At 41.8% G+C, this 20490-nt stretch overlaps 1 protein-coding gene across 1 annotated transcript in view; it reads right to left on the bottom strand.

Moving 5' to 3' along the window:
- The window catches only part of ERCC6L (ERCC excision repair 6 like, spindle assembly checkpoint helicase), a 32210-nt gene extending 12571 nt beyond the window's left edge, over window positions 1–19639 (bottom strand). The window contains exon 1 of the mRNA XM_061136721.1: window positions 19525–19639. Coding sequence (XP_060992704.1) covers window positions 19525–19592 — 68 coding nt within the window. The 5' untranslated portion in view covers window positions 19593–19639. The remainder of the gene's footprint in view (window positions 1–19524) is intronic.
- Window positions 19640–20490: the final 851 nt, after the last annotated feature.

Below are 20490 nucleotides of genomic sequence, written 5' to 3'. Positions count from 1 at the left end.
AGAGCCAGACATCCTGGAATGTGAAGTCAAGTGGGCCTTAGGAACCATCACTACAAACAAAGCTAGTGGAGGTGATGGAATTCCAGTTGAGCTATTTCAAATCCTGAAAGATGATGCTGTGAAAGTGCTGCACTCAATATGCCAGGAAATTTGGAAAACTCAGCAGTGGCCACAGGATTGGAAAAGATGAGTTTTCATTCCAATCCCACAGAAAGGCAATGCCAAAGAATGCTCAAACTACCGCACAATTGCATTCATCTCACATGCTAGCAAAGTAATGCTCAAAATTCTCCAAAGTCAGGCTTCAACAATACATGAACCGTGAACTTTCAAATGTTCAAGCTGGTCTTAGAAAAGGCAGAGGAACCAGAGATCAAATTGCCAACATCCGCTGGATCACTGAAAAAGCAATAGAGCTCCAGAAAAACATCTATGTCTGCTTTATTGACTGCACCAAAGCCTTTGACTGTGTGGATCACAACAAACTGTGGAACATTCTTCAAGAGATGGGAATACCAGACCACCTTACCTGCCTCCTGAGAAATCTGTATGCAGGTCAAGAAGCAATTAGAACTGGACATGGAAACACAGAGTGGTTCCAAATTGGGAAAGGAGTACGTCAAGGCTATATACTGTCACGCTGTTTATTTAACTTATATGCAGAGTCCATCATGCAAAATGCAAGGCTGGATGAAGCACAAGTTGGAATCAAGATTGCTGGGAGAAATATCAATAACTTCAGATATGCATATGACACCACCCTTACAGCAGAAAGTGAAGAAGAACTAAAGAGCCTCTTGATGAAAGTGAAAGAGGAGAGTGAAAAAGATGGCTTAAAACTCAACATTCAGAAAACTATGATCATGGCATCTGGTCACACTCTTCAAGGCAAATAGATGGGTAAACAATGGAAACAGTGAGAGAGGTGTTTTTGTTTTTGTTTTTTTTTTTGCTCCAAAATCACTGCAGATGGTAACTGCAGCCATGAAATTAAAGATCTTACTCTTGGAAGAAAAGCTATGACCAACCTAGACTGCATATTAAAAAGCAGAGACATCACTTTGCCAACAAAGGTCCGTCTAGTCAAAACTATGGTTTTTCCAGCAGTCATGTATGGATGTGAGAGGTGGACTATAAAGCTGAGCACCAAAGAATTGATGATTTTGAACTGTGGTGTTGGAGAAGACTCTTGAGAGTCCCTTGGACTGCAAGGAGATCCAACCAGTCCATCCTAAAGGAAATCAGTCCTGAATAATCATTGGAACAACTGATGCTGAAGCTGAAACTCCAATACTTTGGCCATCTGATGAGAAGAACTGACTCATTGGAAAAGACCCTGATGCTGGGAAAGACTGAAGGCAGGAGGAAAAGAGGACAACAGGGGATGAGATGGTTGGATGGCATAACCAACTCGATGGACACGAGTTTGAACAAGCTCCGGGAGTTGGTGATGGACAGGGAGGCCTGGCGTGCTGCAGTCCATTGCATCACAGAGTCAGGCATGACTGAGCGACTGAACTCTGGGAAACCTGGCTTGCCTGCAGTCCATGGGGTTGCAAAGAGTCGGGGCATGACTGAGTGACTGAACCACAACTACTGAAGCCTGTGCACTCTAGGGCCCACGAGCTGCAACTACAGAGCCCGTGTGCCACAACTACTGAAGCCGTCATGCCTAAAGCCTGTGCTCCACATCAAGAGAAGCCAGAGCAATGAAAAGCCTGCACACCTCAACAAAGAGTAGCCCCCACTGGCTGCAACCAGAGAAAGCCTGTATATAACAAGGAAGACCCAGTGTAGCTAAAAATAAAAAAATATTTTAAATGGTGACTGTCTGCCTAGACTTCTTACCACCAGTCCAAGACTCATACTTCTGGGTTCTTTCTACCCATCCTCTGAAACATCCACAGTTGTCAACCTTCTGCCTGAACCACAACTGGAGTTTACAGTATTTGTTGGACAGCACCGTTTTCTGGCTGGGTCAAACCCCTGCTGTCAGCCAGATTACCTTCCCAGTCCCTGCTGCTGCAAAGTCGCTTCAGTCGTGTCCAACTCTGTGCAACCCCATAGACGGCAGCCCACCAGGCTCCCCCGTCTCTGGGATTCTCCAGGCAAGAACACTGGAGTGGGTTGCCATTTCCTTCTCCAATGCATGAAAGTGAAAAGTGAAAGTGAAGTCGCTCAGTCGTGTCCGACTCTTCACGATCCCATGGACTGCAGCCTACCAGGCTCCTTCGTCCATGGGATTTTCCAGGCAAGAGTACTGGAGTGGGTTGCCATTGCCTTCTCCGTCCCAGTCCCTGGAACACCCTAATTAGCAGATCTAATACTGTATCTCAGTTCTTCCCCTCCACCCTGTCTGCTCCAATAATAAAGTTAGACCTAGGACGGTATTCTTTCCCTATAATGGAACTAGGAGAAAAATGAAACCTGCTTTTTATAGCACTGCTCTGGATATCTTGTTATTTACAAGACTACAACGCTTTCTGTAATAGTTTGGTTTAGCCACTTAAACTCCAATCCTGGGCTTGGAAGGAAAACATGTCATTTTTACTCCTGCTGCAATCATGTGTCCATCTATAACACATTGTATCCCTAATGATCTGGAGAACTCAGCTAATAGTTTAAGGGCTCAAATATTTTTTCCAAAATTGCTCCCCTATTCTCCTTGGGCCTGGCTAGGGAGAAGCCAGGACTGCTTGGGAGCCAAGAGGACAAGAGAAGAGTAACCAATTCAGCAGAAAGAACATCCTCTCAAGCAGGACAACAAGGAGAAAAAGAGTGCTAGAGTGTGGGGGGAGAGTGTCAGTTTTTATTTTCATTTACCAATTTAATAATTTTCAAAAGATATTTACATATGAAGCTCTAATATGTTAAAGAACTAGTCAGATGCAAAACCATCAACCCAAAAGAGATTTTAATTTCATAGCAAGGGATAATAAAACCCTTTACATTTTAATGATTACACCCCAAATTACATGCTTAGAATATGGTTCCCTTTAAGGAATGTTTTGAAGGACACATAGACTGTATACAAACAACTGCTGGAGAAAGACACAACAATCAAACACAGCCTCTATCTGCAAAGCTACCCTTTCCTTGGTGGAACTGCCCAGCTGCTAATTACCTGGATCCTAAACCCACCTGAATATCTTTGCCTTAAAGTAGCCACTTAAAACCATTTCTTCCCCAAAGCACTTTCTGTTTCCCCAGATGCAAAAATCTGCCTCAACCACAGCCAACTAACATCTCAACAATCCCATCCCATCTTCCATCCTTCCATTGCTTGCCTGATCCCTGAAGAAGCATTTCCCACAAAGGGAATGCCAGGCTTAGATACTGCAATGTTTTCCTACTGAGAGAAATCAATTAGCTATGGTTTCTATACCATAACTATACCCCCAAAAGCTAAACCCCACTAAATACAGCAGTGTTTGCAAATCAGCAGCTGAAAAGACACAAGCTTAAACTGCAGAGACGAGCACTAGGTTTTCCTTAATCTGGAGGGCCCTTTGCAACATGCCCTATGCTGTTCTTCTGGAATGTGACAGGATAAGGAACTAAATGCAAAGACCCTCACCCAATAAAACTTTATTGGCATCACATGCAAAGCAACCAGAAGTTGCTCTTTTCTAACCTGACTACCAGCCACAGGGTATAGAAGCCTGGTCTTGCGAATTTCAGTCCATGTGAGTAGAATTATGGCTGTCCTTCCCACAAGAACTCAGTCTCCTATAACCTATAATGGAAAAAAAATCTAAAAAAGAATATATATACACACACATATATATATATGAATCATGTTGCTGTGATTTGCTATTTAATAACACAACGTTGTAATCAACTATACTTCAATAAAAAAATTTTAAAAAAAGAACTCAGGGACTTCCCTGGTGATTCAATGGTTAAGAGTCCACCTGCCAATGCAAGGGACATGGGTTCAATCCCTGATCTGGGAAAATCCCACATGCCACGGAGCAACTGAGCCCATGGGCCACAACTACTGAAGCCCATGCACCTAGAGCCCGAGCTTTGCAACAAGAGAAGCCACTGCAATGAGAAGCCCGCACACCACAACAACGAGTAGCTCTCTGGTCACCACAAGAGAAAGCCCTCACACAGCAATGAAGACCCAGCGTAGCCAAAAAAAAAAAAAAGAAAGAAATCAGTTCCCCTATCCTGATCCAGCCCCCTGATAAGGAGCTCCTTGACACATCTCTATATCTACAGTCCCCTTGTCAAGATGCATGTGGATACATCATATACAATTTGTATATGATTCTTTTGTGTAAGTCTTTTGATTCTCAATCAGAATCAATAAGTCATGTGTGGCTGGCATAAAAATTGCAGATGACCTGAACACCAGTACTGGAAACTGGTCCATCAAAGCCTGGATCATAGAATTAGCCTGGGAAGATAGCTGCCTTTTGGCCTTACTTCCAGGGTGATCATTTTAATCAAAGTGGAAAATAATTTATCATAATGTTAGGTAGGAAGTTAAGCATGAGCAACAAGGGGTGGCCTAGCTGAAAAGGATGCAAGCTGATCTCTAAACCCCATCCCAGGCACACCCAGAAGAGCTCAAAGATATGCTACAAAAATAAAGACTTTTCCAACTACTGCACATGTGCCCTAGGCACACAGAAGATACAAACTAACCACAGGGGCTTCCTCAAGTAACCTTAGGCAGCTAGGAGCCCATTCATAAATATTTACACATATATACATCTGATGATAACAGACTGAATTATGGTAAGACATGCACAACAAAGCCTATTGTTATGTAACTTGCAACTGTCAATGGGCCTTGAGCATTTGCCTATTTCCATTGCCTTTCTTGATTGGTGGTGGGTATAAGCCCTATTTTGCACAGGGCACAACCAAAAGGAGGAGACGTGAAGTATAAAAGGGGGGCAGCCATGAGAGAGCATTACAATGTTTACACAGGTGTAAGCATTTCCTCTCTTGTGTTGTTGGAAGAGGGTGTTTGCTATGACCAGTGTGTTCTCTTGGCAAAACTCTAATAGCCTTTGCCCTGCTTCATTCCGTACTCCAAGGCCAAATTTGCCTGTTACTCCAGGTGTTTCTTGACTTCCTACTTTCGCATTCCAATACCCTATAATGAAAAGGACATCTTTTTTTGGGTGTTAGTTCTAAAAGGTCTTATAGATCTTCATAGAACTGTTCAACTTCAGCTTCTTCAGCGTTACTGGTTGGGGCATAGGCTTGGATTACTGTGATATTGAATGGTTTGCCTTGGAAATGAACAGAGATCATTCTGTTGTTTTTGAGATTGCATCCAAGTACTGCATTTCAGACTCTTGTTGACCATGATGGCTACTCCATTTCTTCTAAGGGATTCCTGCCCACAGTAGTAGATATAATGGTCATCTGAGTTAAATTCACCCATTCCAGTCCATTTTAGTTCGCTGATTCCTAGAATGTCGACGTTCACTCTTGCCATCTCCCGTTTGACCACTTCCAATTTGCCTTGATTCATGGACCTCACATTCCAGGTTCCTATGCAATATTGCTCTTTACAGCAACAGACCTTGCTTCTATCACCAGTCACATCCACAACTGGGTATTGTTTTTGCTTTGGCTCCATCCCTTCATTCTTTCTGGAATTATTTCTCCACTTATCTCCAGTAGCTTATTGGGCACCTACCGACCTGGGGAGTTCCTTTTTCAGTATCCTATCATTGTGCCTTTTCATACTGTTCATCGGGTTCTCAAGGCAAGAATACTGAAGTGGTTTGCCATTCCCTTCTCCAGTGGACCACATTCTGTCAGACACAAGAGAAGACTCTACACATGGACATCACCAGATGGTCAACACCGAAATCAGATTGATTATATTCTTTGTAGCCAAAGATGGAGAAGCTCTATGCAGTCAGCAAAAACAAGACAGTGGCTCAGATCATGAACACCTTATTGCCAAATTCAGATTTAAATTGAAGAAAGTAGGGAAACCCACTAGACCATTCAGGTATGACCTAAATCAAATCCCTTATGATTATACAGTGGAAGTGAGAAATAGATTTAAGGGACTAGATCTGATAGACAGAGTGCCTGATGAACTATGGACAGAGGTTCATGACATTGTACAGGAGACAGGGATCAAGACCATCCCCATGGAAAAGAAATGCAAAAAGGCAAAATGGCTGTCTGAGGAGGCCTTACAAATAGCTGTGAAAAGAAAAGAAGCAAAAAGCAAAGGAGAAAAGGAAAGATATTCCCATTTGAATGTAGAGTTACAAAGAATAGCAAGGAGAGAAAAGAAAGCCTTCCTCAGTGATCAATGCAAAGAAATACAACAGAATGGGAAAGACTAGAGATCTCTACAAGAAAATCAGAGATACCAAGGGAACATTTTATGCAAAGATGGGTTTGATAAAGGACAGAAATGGTATTGGACCAAACAGGAGCAAAAGATATTAAGAAGAGGTGGCAAGAATACACAGAAGAACAGTACAAAAAAGATCTTCATGACCCAGATAATCACGATGGTGTGATCACTCACCTAGAGTCAGACATCCTGGAATGTGAAGTCAAGTGGGCCTTAGAAAGCATCACTATGAACAAAGCTAGTGGAGGTGATGGAATGCCAGTTGAGCTATTTCAAATCCTGAAAGATGATGCTGTGAAAGTGCTGCACTCAATATGCCAGCAAATGTGGAAAACTCAGCAGTGGCCACAGGACTGGAAGAGGTCAGTTTTCATTCCAATCACACAAGATGGGCAATGCCAAAGAATGCTCAAACTACCACACAATTGCACTCATCTCACATGCTAGTAAAGTAATGCTCAAAATTCTCCAAGCCAGGCTTCAGCAATACGTGAACCGTGAACTTCCAGATGTTCAAGCTGGTTTTAGAAAAGGCAAAGGAACCAGAGATCAAATTGCTAACATCTGCTGGATCATCGAAAAAGCAAGAGAGTTCCAGAAAAACATCTATTTCTGCTTTATTGACTATGCCAAAGCCTTTGACTGTGTGGATCATAATAAAGTGTGGAAAATTCTGAAAGAGATGGGAATACCAGACCATCTGACCTGCCTCTTGAGAAACCTGTATGCAGGTCAGGAAGCAACAGTTAGAACTGGACATGGAACAACAGACTGGTTCCAAATAGGAAAAAGATTACATCAAGGCTGTATATTGTCACCCTGTTTATTTAACTTATATGCAGAGTACATTATGAGAAATGCTGGGCTGGAAGAAGCACAAGCTGGAATCAAGATTGCCGGAAGAAATATCAATAACCTCAGATATGCAGATGACACCACCGTTATGGCAGAAAGTGAAGAGGAACTAAAAAGCCTCTTGATGAAAGTGAAAGAGGAGAGTGAAAAAGTTGGCTTAAAGCTCAACATTCAGAAAACTAAGATCATGGCATCTGGTCCCATCACTTCATGGGAAATAGATGGGAAAACAGTGGAAACAGTGTCAGACTTTTTTGGGCTCCAAAATCACTGTAGATGGTGATTGCAGCCATGAAATTAAAAGACGCTTACTCCTTGGAAGGAAAGTTATGACCAACCTAGATAGCATATTAAAAAGCAGAGACCTTACTTTGCCAACAAAGGTCCATCTAGTCAAGGCTATGGTTTTTCCAGTGGTCATGTATGGATGTGAGAGTTGGACTATAAAGCTGAGTGCCGAAAAATTGATGCTTTTGAACTGTGGTGTTGGAGAAGACTCTTGAGAGTCCCTTGGACTGCAAGGAGATCCAACCAGTCCATCCTAAAGGAAATCAATCCTGAATATTCATTGGAAGGACTGATGTTGAAACTGAAACTCAATACTTTAGCCACCTCATGCGAAGAGTTGACTCACTGGAAAAGACCCTGATGCTGGGAATGATTGGGGGCAGGAGGAGAAGGGGACGACAGAGAATGAGATGGCTGGATGGCATCACCGACTCGATGGACACGAGTTTGAGTAAACTCCGGGAGTTGGTGATGGACAGGGAGGCCTGGCGTGCTGCGATTCATGGGGTCGCAAAGAGTCGGACATGACTGAGCGACTGAACTGAACTGAAGCATTTCTTGGTATGTAAATTTCACTTCAAAAGAAAAAAACCTTAAAATATTGAAATCTAGTTAATGGTATAGGACTTCCCTGGTGGTTCAATGGCTAAGAATCCACCTGCCAAGGCAGTAGACAGGGGTTCAATCCCCAGTTCAGAAAGATTCCACATGCTGCCGGGCAACTAAGTCCATGCACCACAACTACTGAGCCCTCGTTCCCTAGAGCCCATGCTTCGCAACAGGAGAAGCCACCACAATGAGAAGCCATACATTACAAATAGAGAGTAGCCCCTCCCTGCAACTAGAGAAAGACTGAGCCCAGCAACAAAGACCCAGAGCAGTCAAAAATAATACATAAATTTTTAAAAATAAAAATAGTTAATTGTATTATGCTGAAGTAGGAGGAAATATCCTGATGTCTACAACTTACTTTGAAATGCATCCAAAAAATAAGATGAATTGGTATAATAGATATGTGATAAAACAAGTATAGTGAAATATTAATAATAGAATCTAGGTGGTGGGTCAAAAAAAAAAGGAGGGGGCCACTTTGCTCATAGACTGCTGCCTCTCAGTTCAAAGGCTCACAAAACAGAGACATAATACACGACAATGTGGCTTCTCACCTAAGCACCCTAATGCAGCTGTTTTCACCAAGGGCACCAACAACCTCCATACTGCCAAATCAAATGGCCATTTCGTGGTCTTTCTTGACCTTTGTGCTGCATTTAAAACCACTGACCACCATCTCCTTCATTAAGTTTTACCTTCTCCTCAGGTATAGTGGTATACAACACTTTCTCCTGGATTTCTTCCTACCTCTCTAATCATTCCTTCTCAGCCTGAGTCTTGAATTCCTTCCCCTCTGCCTATCCTCATATAGACATTGGTATTTCCAAGGATCTTTGTGTTGTCATTGCCCTTCTGACTCTATGTACTTTCTTCCAGACTTTATCCACAGCAGTGGCTTCCTATTGGATCAAATAGTATCCCCCCAAATTTCATGTTGACCTGGAATGTATGAATGACCTTATTTGGGAAAATAGGGTATTGGTAGATGTAATCAAGTTAAGATGCAGTCATCCTGGATTAAGGTGGGTCCTAATCCAACATGACTATTGTCCTTATAAGAGGTATATTTGCACAGAGAGAGACAGACAAAGTGGAGAATGCCATGTGAAGACAGATGCAGAGAATGGAGTGACACATCTACATGCCAAGGAATTCCAAGGACCATCAGCACCACCAGAAGCTAAAAGAAACACAGAACAGATTCTCTCTCACAGCCTCCAAAAAGAAACTAACCCTGCGGACGCCTTGATTTCAGACTTCTGGCCTCTGGAACTATGAAAGAATAAATTTCTGGAGAATTTTTTTTTGTGGTGAAATCTATGTAAAATTAAATTTGCCATTTTAACCATTTTAATTGTACTTCAATAGCATTAATTACATTCATCATGTTGTAAAACTATCACCACTATCTATTTCTAAAACTTTTGCATCATCCCAAGCAGAAACTCTGTCTCCATTTCCCCCTGCTCAGCCCCTAATAACCTCTATTCTACTTTCTGTCTCTATGTGAATTTGCCTATTCTAGGTATCTTATACAAGTGGAATCACACAATATTGGTCCTTTTGTTCCTGGCTTATTTCACTTAGCATAATGTTTTCAAGGTTCATCCATATTGTAACATGTATCACAATTTTACTCATTTTCAAGTCTGAATACTCCATTGCATGGAAACCTATTTTATCCATTTATCTGTCAGTGGACACTTGGACTGTTTCCATCTTTCAGCTCTTATAAATACTGCTGCAATGAACACTGGTATACAAGTATATGTTTGGGTCCCTGTTTTCAGTTCTATTGGGTATACCCCTAAGAGTGGAACTGCTGGGTCACATCAAAATTCTATGTTTAACTTTTTGAGGAACTGCCATTTGTTCAAGAGGATGGGTGTGGGTAGGTGGGAAGTAGAGCAATCTGGAAGAGATACAATAATTTGGCTAAGAGAAGGAACAGAACAACTGACCTGGGCCCAGATATCCCCATTTTATAACATAAGGAAAGTAAGACTCAGCATGTCATGGTCAAATGAATTGTCTGAAGTTACCCAGCTAGCAAAGCAAGTGGCAGAGCTAGAATTTTAACTGAAGCCTGAAAAATCCAAAGCCACTGCTCTATCTATCATTCTACCTTGCCTCCATGTTATATTTTTCCCAGGTCTATCATCAAGGTCCAAAGATCTGCTTTCACTCCTCCAACCTTCACCATATTCCAGCAACCCTAAACTACCTTGCCCTGAAGGGGCCATGCTTCCTCTTGCTTCTGAATCTTTACACATAAAACTGTCTGGTATGCCATGTACATCAGCTTCTTCCCCACTGCTTAATTCCCACTAACCTTTAAAAGTCAGTATTTTTTTCTTAAGAAGACTTCTCTGACAACTTCCCCCTTAACACACACACACACACACACACACACACACACACACACAATCTGGATTGGGGACATACCTTCTGTTTTTATATCTATCATATGAAATTTTCCATGTCGTCATATGAAACTGGTGGCTCAGACAGTAAAGAATCTGCCTGCAATGCCCGAGACCTGGGTTCGATCCCTGGGTTGGGAAGGTCCTCTGAAGAAGGGAAAGGCTACCACTCCAGTATTCTTACCTGGAGCATTCCATGGACAGAGGAGCCTGGCAGGCTACAGTCCATGGGGTTGCAAAGAGTCGGACACAACTGAGCAACTCTCTCTCTCACACACACACGATTATAAGGACATGTATGTTTTTCACCACTGCATTCTAAGCAACCAGCAGAGTGAGCTGGTCCACAGGAGGTATTTGGTATATGTTCACCAAAGGCATGCAATGGTGAGATCAGGATACTCAGAAAGTTAAGCAACTTTCAGATACAGTGGGCAGTCTTTTGTCTTTCCAGGAGTTTGCAACTCTCCAAAAACTTCACTAGCAGACTATAATCTGACTGACCATCTAAGACCTGAAGGTTTGAAAACCACTGCCTTCAAGACAGGATATGAAGCAGAATTCAGAGAAAGTCACTGCAACATTAACACAATTAAAATAATTTTTATAAGCAGCCTTATTTAAAAACAGCCTTGTTCTGGTAGCTGAAACCTCAGGCTACTAGAGATCTTAATGGAGGAACTTGAGCTTAGCTATAAGGCCCAGCAGAAGCTTAGATCCTGAGACATAATTGCTTCTGAATTAGCACAGGTTTCTCCAGTAGTCATGTATGCATGTGAGAGTTGGACTATAAAGAAAGCTGAGCCCCGAAGAATTGATGCTTTTGAACTGTGGTGCTGGAGAAGACTCTTGAGAGTCCCTTGGACTGCAAGGAGATCCAACCAGTCCATTCTAAAAGAAATCAGTCCTGAATATTCATTGGAAGGACTGATGATGAAGCTGAAACTCCAATACTTTGGCCACCTCATGCGAAGAGTTGACTCGTTGGAAAGACCCTGATGCTGGGAAAGATCGAAGGCGGGAGAAGAAGGGGACAGAGGATGGGATGATTGGATAGCATCACTGACGTGATGGACATGAGTTTGAGTAGGTTCTGGGAGTTGGTGATGGGCAGGGAAGCCTGGCGTGCTGTAGTCCATGGGGTTGCAAGGGGTCAGACACGACTGAGTGACAGAACTGAACTAGCACAGGTAGCACGGAGGCACCAATCCCCAGTAAGCTCTCTCTCAGAATATTCCCCTGTGATAAGCACCCAATGTATATGGGTTCTCCACTGGTGAAACTGTAACCACTGTCACTGGAGGATATTTGACCAACCAAAGTAAGCTATGGAACATCCACTTGTTCATCAAATATGTATTAAGCATTTACTGTGCTGTGCTCTGTGCTTAGTGGCTCAGTCGTGTCTGACTCTTTGCAACCCCATGGACTGTAGTCCACCAGGCTCCATGGGATTCTCCAGGCAAGAATACTGGAGTGGGTTGCCAGGTCCTCCTCCAGGGGATATTCCCAACCAAGATATCGAACCCAGGTCTTCTGCATTGCAGGTGGATTCTTATCACATGTCAAACGTTGTGCTAAACACTGGAGATACAGCTAAGAACATAACAGGTCTCTCTGCCTTCATGCAGCTCATGGTACAGGAGACTGACATTTATCAAAGAATCACATAAATAAGTAGCTACAAACTGTTGTAATGGCTGTGAAGGAAAAGTATAGAGGGCTATTAGAGCATATAAGAGAGGGGCTCAGGGATGAAGAACAGTGGGCCTCAAACCTTACAGAATTCTATTTTAACTCGTCAGGTTTGGTCCTTGCCGAATACACCCAAAGGATAGAGGTCATAAAGCAAAGATCTATAGGGACAAGGCAAGTAACAGAGAGGTGTGAAGCTGCTATATGAAAAGCAACACTGAAGAATATGCCCCCAAGTAAAGGAGGCAAGCTGTAATTCATCTCTGGATGGTAATTCCAACACAGGAATAAGAGCCCAGAGTTCTCAGGGCTTGGCATGGCAGCCCTGCTGCATGTTGGGACCAGGGTCCAGTATGGAAAGCCCATCATCCTGGGACACAGGGTGCAGCTGGAAAGGTGGCCGCCCCCTTACCCATCACACACAAGCTCCTGTGGAAACTGGTGTTAAACCATTCACAGATAAAAATAAATGAAAAAAAAAAAATAAACCATTCACAGAGGACCAGCCTCCAGGTCTGGGTTTCATACTCAGCAGAGCAGCTACCTCCCTGCAATCTATTGAAACTCAGCCCTCCAAGGGTTTGTAAAAATAAAACAAACCAAAGGGAAAATGAGAAATGAGTTTAAAAAAATGTAGTAAACTAAGATTTAAAAATTAAAAATTTATTTTAAAAAAATAAAAAGAAAAAAAGTTTAAAAATAAAGAGTCCAGAGTTGCCAAGATCTTCCGATGGTTGAAAAACAGTTGGAAATTCTGATTTTTATGTGACTTCTCCTGATTTTCAAATAGTAACTAATGCACACTGTTTAAAACACTGGGTCGGACAAATATAATTTATCTGTGAATGTGGCTCATGGACTGCCAGTTCATGACTCCTGGTTTATCTTAGAAAGAAAAAGTACCATCAACTTTGGCTGTATCCCTTCTCCAAATGCTCTCCCCCACCCCTACCCCAAAATGAGAGCTTAGGGCTCTGAGGATAAGACCCTACACAAGCTTTTCACATTGTCCATATATGTACTCTGTCTCCCCCTATTACCTAAAACAGTTAAGGCTTTCTGTAGTATTTATTATCTGTGTCACTGGCTTGGGAATCTAGACAAGAACTATCTGGACCAAACCAAATGGACCAAAAGAGATCCAAGGTTCTTAGTGCTCTTTCAGGTCCTCTGAACCATGTCAGAAAGAGAATATAAGGAGGCAAGAAGAGCGAGGCCTGCTTCAAAGGCAGACAGGGATCTGCCACCTTCTTTCTAACTTAAGATCTGAAAATTTTGGTTGAACTGGACAAATACCTTCTACCAGAAAAAACAGGAAGATAGCATCTCTTACATGTTAACAACATGCCATCAGAAAGCAGCTGAATCTGCTAATTACTCCAGAAAAAGCAGCTAATTAATTATGCAAAAACCAAAATTATCTCTTTTTTTGACAGATAGGATGTGCTTTGGCATCCAGATAGAGTATACCAACTAATGTTCTTCAGCAGGAAAAAGTTTCATTATTCGGGGGAGCATTTGGTGGTTAACATCCTGACTGGCCCTTCGGGATAAAGTCTAACTAAAAATGAAAAATTCTCCAGGAACAATATTAAGTTCTTTTATGGTAGAAAAGAACTTGGTACCTCCAGCCCTCGATCTTTCAGCCCAAGGTTATCTGGTTAACTATGACACTGGAGCGCAAAACTCTGGGGCTTCAAGCAAGCAATTAACCCAGAATTTGAACAAACCTAGAGTTGTTTTGGAAAAAGTCCTGAACCCTCAAGTGTGCCTTCAGTTAACCTTTAGGCCACCTCAGCGTGCAAACAGATAAGACTTTCCATTAAGACAAGAATATAAATCTGAAAACAAACCATGACCTGGGTAGTAGTTACAATGATAATTCATTAAATTGAATATTTACATTTTCTTATATATGTCTTATATTTCAGAACAAAAATGTTAAAAAACTATTATCTTGCCCACCCTAGTGGCCAAAGGATAAGATCACCAGAAGAGGGTGGATGTGAAAGCTTGCTGAACAGACCAAAAAAACAAAAAACAAAACCCAAAACAAAACACTATAGCAACCATAATCCCCTACACCTAGTAAATATCTGAAGTATGGGTACTTTAGCTATTCTTGCCTGGGAAATACTATGGACAGGGGAGCCTGGCAGGCTACCGTCCATGGAGTCACAAGAGTCAGACACAACTTAGTGACTAAACAACAACAAAAAATGGGTGCTTTATATTGTTACAGGAAAAAAGAGTCTAGACTCTTCAGTTCTATTCCATTGATCTCTATGTTTATACTTATATATGTATCCTGACTACCATAGCTTTGTAGTTAGTTTTGAAATCAGGTACAATGAGTCCTCCAATTTTGTTATTTTTCAAGATCTGTCCTCTGCTTTTGACAAGTTTGATATGTCTATTATCAAGTAGAGATACAGAGTAAATAGCTGGATACAGGAGTCTAGCGTTCAGAATAGGTCAGGACTAAAGACAAAAATGTGAAAATTCACAACATAAAGACAGGATTTAGGGACTTCTCTGGTGGTCCAGTGGTTGGGAGTCCACCTGTCAACGCAGGGGACACAGGTTCAATCCCTGGTCTGGGAAGATCCCACATGCCACAGAGAAACTAAGCCTGTGAGCCACCAACTACTGAGCCCACATGCCACAACTACTGAAACGCCCATGCTGTAGAGTCCATGCTCCCCCAACAGAAGAGAACAAGAGAAGTCACCACAATGAGAAGTCCACACAAGGCAATGAAGAGTAGCCCCCATCTGCCACAACTAGAGGAAGCCTGTATGCGGCAATGAAGACCCACTGCACCCCAAAATAAGTTTTTTTAAAAGATAAAATTTAAAACCAAGAACCTGAATAGGATCACCAAAGAAAGGAGTATAATTTTTAAAATGGCATTCCAACATTAACAGAAAGAAGAATTCCAGCTAATTAATACAGAAAGAATGGTGAAATTAGAAAACCACCACTTTAATGAAATAACTGATTTGGATATTGATAATAATGATATTATTGATAATAATGATTAGCAATGGATGAAAGGCTGATGGGGAAGTGGGTATTCATAAGATACTGAAGTATCCCTGACATATTATTTATTCATCACAAGGGGGGAAATGCAACTTTGCAAAGAAGTGATCTGCCTATGACTACCTGAACTCACTGATCAATCATAAAATTACTAAAAGTAGAAAAATCAGACAGTGTATACTTCCTGATATGTTGCAATAAGAAGTACATGACCTCACCTATGAAGAATTCTTGACAAAAATACTCAACCTTAAATCTTTTTGTTTTGGCTCTAGAATATTTTTTTTTAATTTTTATTGAGATATAATCAACAAACAGCATTGTATTAGTTTCAGGTGTACAACCTAATGACTTGATATTTATATGTACTGTGAAATGATCACCACAATAGGTCTAGTTACCATCTGTCACCATACATAGATTTTTTTGTGATGAGAACTTTTAAGAATTTTTAAGATTTACTCTCTTAGCAACTTTCAAACATGCACTATATATTATGTGTGTGTGTGTGTGTGTGTGTATATATATATATATATATATAGTTTTCCCTGGTGGCTCAGACAGTAAAGAGTCTACCTGCAATGCAGGGGACCTGGGTTCAACCCCTGGGTCAGGAAGATCCCCTGGAGAAGGGAATGGGAACCCACTCCAGTACTCTTGCCTGGAAAATCCCATGGACGGAGGAGCCTGGCGGACCCCAATCCATGAGGTCACAAAGAGTCAAGACACGACTGAGCAACTAACACACACACAAGGCTTCCCTGACAGCTCAGTTAGTAAAGAATCCACCTGCAATGCAGGAGACCCCAGTTTGATTCCTGGGTCAGGAAGATCCCCTCCAGAAGGGATAGGCTACCCACTCCAGTATTCTTGGGTTCCCTTGTGGCTCAGCTGGTAAAGAATCTGCCTGCAATGTGGGAGACCTGGGTTTGATCCCCTGGAGAAGGGAAAGGCTACCCACTCCAGTCTTCTGGCCTGGAGAATTCCATGCGGTTGCAAAGAGTTGGACACGACTGCGCAACTTTCACTTTCTCATATGTATATCTATATCTATCTGTCTATCTATAAAACTATATACTATATATGTGCTTCCCTGGTGGCACTAGTGGTAAAGAACCGGCTTGCCAATGCAGGAGACCAAGAAACACAGGTTCAATCCCTGGGTAGGGGAGATACCCTGGGGAGATCCCAACCCACTTGCCTGGAAATCCCATGGACAGAGGAGCCTGGTGGACTACAGTCCATAGGGTTGCAAAGAGTCAGATACGACTGAAGTGACTTAGCAAGCATGCATGCACTCATATGCTACATATGTGACTATTAACTATAGTCACCACACTGTACATCTCATCTCAGGAATTATTTATTTTATAGCTGGAAATTTGTACCTTTTGACCTCCTTCATTCATTCCAACCATCCCTCAACTTCAGCAACCACCAGTCTGTTCTGTTATCTATGATCTTGATTTTGTTTTTATTTTAGATTCCACATTAACAGTGAGATCATACAATATTTGTCTTTCTCTTTCTGACTTATTTCACTTAGCATAATGCCTCAAGATCCATTAAGGTCCATCTCAAGGCTTTCGCAAATGGCAAGAATTCCCTCTTTTATGGCTGAATGATATCCCTCTGTGTGTATCACATTTTCTTTATCCATTCATTTATCAGTACTTTAAATTCAAATTATAGGGTATAGAAGAACAAGATAATGACACTACAGGAAATCATTAAACTAATCCAAATAACTGGCATAGAAATAAAAGTGGGGAGGGATTGTTCTACATTAAAAGAGGCTTAAGAAAATAATCTAAAAAAGAGTGGATATGTGTATATGTATAACTGATTAACTTTTCTGTACACCTGAAACAAACACAACATTGTAAATCAACTATACATCAATACATTTTTTTTAAATATTAAATGTTATCTTAAAAAAAGAGGTTTACAAACTATAACCAAATGGAGCTTGTGGACCTTTTTCAGACCCTGATTCAAACAAACCAATTATTAAAAGATTTAAGACCATTTGGTAAATGCAAATATGGACTGTGTATTAGCTAACATCGAAGAATTAATTTTGTTAGGTGTGATATAGTACAGTAGTTTTGTAAGAATATATTCTTCTTTAGAGACATATACTGAAATATTTAAGGATGAAATACCATGGTGCCTGAGAATTTACTTTAAAGTACATTGGAAGAAAAAGCCACCAAGAATATGAGGTGGACTCAGCAGAATCTAAGCAGCAGCAACCAGTGAAGTAGGAAAAAAGTCAGGAGATTGAGGGGCCCCAGTGGCCAAATGGATCTAGCATTTTGTGGAGAACTGCTCTACTCTGTCAAGTACTACTGGTAGGCAAAGGAAGAGGAGGATTATGAACTGACCATTAGATTTAGCTATATGAAAGTCATTGGTGACCTTGACAAAAGCAATGGGAGTAGAATGAAACAGAAGAAATAGTAGAAATTAAATAGAAATTAAATAGCAGAAGAAAGTGGGTGACACAGAGAAAGAGAACAGATGGGTGACAGCAAGAGAGAGTGGACAATATAGAGGACAAGCAAGTGGGTCACAAAAAGAGAGAGTGACACAGACAGTGAGTGACATGGGAGAGAGGGTGGATCATAGATAAATAGAGGTCAGATAACTCTGTCAGTCATCATTTATTGCGTCTCAGTTCCAAATGCACCCCTCAATACCTGCTCTATGATGACAGAATTCCTTTAAGCATCTCTCCTCTACAGCCAGCATGATGCTAAGATTTCTCAGTAAAGGATGCCTGAGGCACACTGAAGGAGGATGGGGCTCTCCTGAAGTTGCCAGTTGCTGCTGCACAGTGGATGAGCAGAGTGACACACGGCCACTCACCCAGAACACACAGTCCTTCATCAACCTTGAAGTCTCTACCTGGCCTGGCAGTAACCTTCTTGCACCCCTCTCTCCATGGAAACAAGCCACTTCAGTGGCTGCCTGTGTCCTGAGCCCCACCCGTTCTGTGCTCCTACACCATGGGTTTTGGAGTTTGGAATTAGCAGATGCAAGCTATTACATATAGAATGGATAAACAAGGTATATAGCACAGGGAACCATATTCAATATCCTGTGATAAACTATAATGGAAAAGAATATGAAAAAGTATATCTGAAACTATAACAACATGATGTTGTAAATCAACAATACTTGAATTAAAAAAAGTTTTTAAATCCTAAAGAATATATATATGTATAAATCAATCACTTTCCTGTATATCAGAAATTAACACATTGTAAATCGATTATACTTTAATAAAAAATAATCTAAAAAAAAGAATGGCTAAGATGGTAAATTGTATGTTGTATTTTACAACAATTTTTAAAAACATTTAAATGTTCCTTCCCCCATCCTTAGCCACCTGGTGAATGAACACTCCTTTCTCAACACCAAAGTCTCCTCTTGTGAGCCCTTCCCTCAGCCCACCGACCCTTGTAGTTGACCATTCCCTTTTGTAGTACACCTTGTACATTATACCTCTTACACATTTATCAGGCAATATACCAATTGTGGTTTACCAATCTCTTTCCACCACTAGAGTATAAGCAATTTGGGGGCAGGGACAGTGTTTTACTACTCTGTATCCCCTAGGCCTGGAGCTTGGTAGACTGGAAAGACCCAAGAAAAGCTTTTTTTGTGGGGGGGGTATGTTAGAATTAATGTATATGTTTGTATATTAACGCACAACATGCACAAAAATCATTGAAAAAATAAAAAGGGAAAATATTTTTACTACATATAATGTGAATTTTATATCTTTAATATGTTACTATATTTCAAAAAATTTTTTAACTATTTCCAAACAGAAAGGTGAGTCCTCAACCCTGACTGAAAACGATACGTTAAATTATAAAAGCAAAATAGAATAAAGGAAAATATTTAAATTTAGTAAGAACAATACCATAATGTGTCACCACTTTTTACGTATTGAAAGAAAATGGATTTCAAAATAGTAATTTTGAAAGCTGAAAACCCGAGAAAGCCTGGATCGATTGAAGTTCTGGCTCTTCAATCGAGTTCATTAGGGAGAGTTATTTGACCCGGCATCGGGGGCTCCCCAGGGTTTAGAAATCTGCAGATATTCCCACTCCCTCCTCGGAGGACAAGGGCGCACGTCTCCTAAGGCTCCACCTCGGCACTTTGGGCCCCTGGGGGAGTCCAAGGGGCCTTCATCCCCACTCCCGGCCAGGGCCGGTGAACCAGACCCGCCCATCGTCCCAGACATACCTCAGGTAACTGGCAGCCTGCTCCGGGCTTAAGGCCCCAGCTTCCGCGAAACCTCGGGACGCCTCCATGACGCCTTAGAAGAGTTCCTGTATCTCGGCCGGGGATTGAATTTCCCTCGTTTCCGCCCTGCGCATGCGCCATGCGAATGGAGGCGGGGCCAGGCCAACCGTCGACGTCCCGGCGGCCAATCCGCTGTATCACGCTCTGGCGCCACCGCCCGAGCCCCGCCCGTGAAGGTCGCGCGCCTGCGCAAACGCGGGCTGGGGGGTGTAGAGGCGGTCGCCAGCGCAGTGGCGCGGGCTGGATTGCGTCTTTTTGTCTCTTGCATTTCAATCCAGTCCAAATCATGCTGCGGCAGATTCGTGTGTGTGTGTGTGTGTGTGTGTGTGTGTGTTTGCGGCAGATTCGTGTGTGTGTGTGTGTGTGTGTGTGCAGATTCGTGTGTGTGTGTTTGCGGCAGATTCGTGTGTGTGTGTGTGTGTGTGTGTGTGTGTGTGTGTGTGTGTGTGTGTTTGCGGCAGATTCGTGTGTGTGTGTGTGTGTGCAGATTCGTGTGTGTGTGTTTGCGGCAGATTCGTGTGTGTGTGTGTGTGTGTGTGTGTGTTTGCAGCAGATTCGTGTGTGTGTGTGAGATATCCTTGTGAGTGGAGTAGACTGTCTCAAAGGATCTCAGTCGTTTTATTTTTTTTTTCTGATCCTTGAATTTATTTATTTATTTATTTTTATTTTTTTTTTATTAGTTGGAGGCTAATTACTTCACAACATTTCAGTGGATTTTGTCATACATTAACATGAATCAGCCATGGAGTTACATGTATTCCCCATCCCGATCCCCACTCCCACCTCCCTCTCCACCCGATTCCTCTGGGTCTTCCCAGTGCACCAGGCCCGAGTACTTGTCTCATGCATCCCACCTGGGCTGGTGATCTAGAACATTACAGCATACTAATATATATGGAATTTAGA

The sequence above is a fragment of the Dama dama genome, chromosome X, assembly GCF_033118175.1.
Source record: "Dama dama isolate Ldn47 chromosome X, ASM3311817v1, whole genome shotgun sequence".
Taxonomy (NCBI): domain Eukaryota; kingdom Metazoa; phylum Chordata; class Mammalia; order Artiodactyla; family Cervidae; genus Dama; species Dama dama.
Note: the sequence above shows the minus strand (reverse complement) of the source record. Positions and strands in the feature narration are given on the sequence as shown.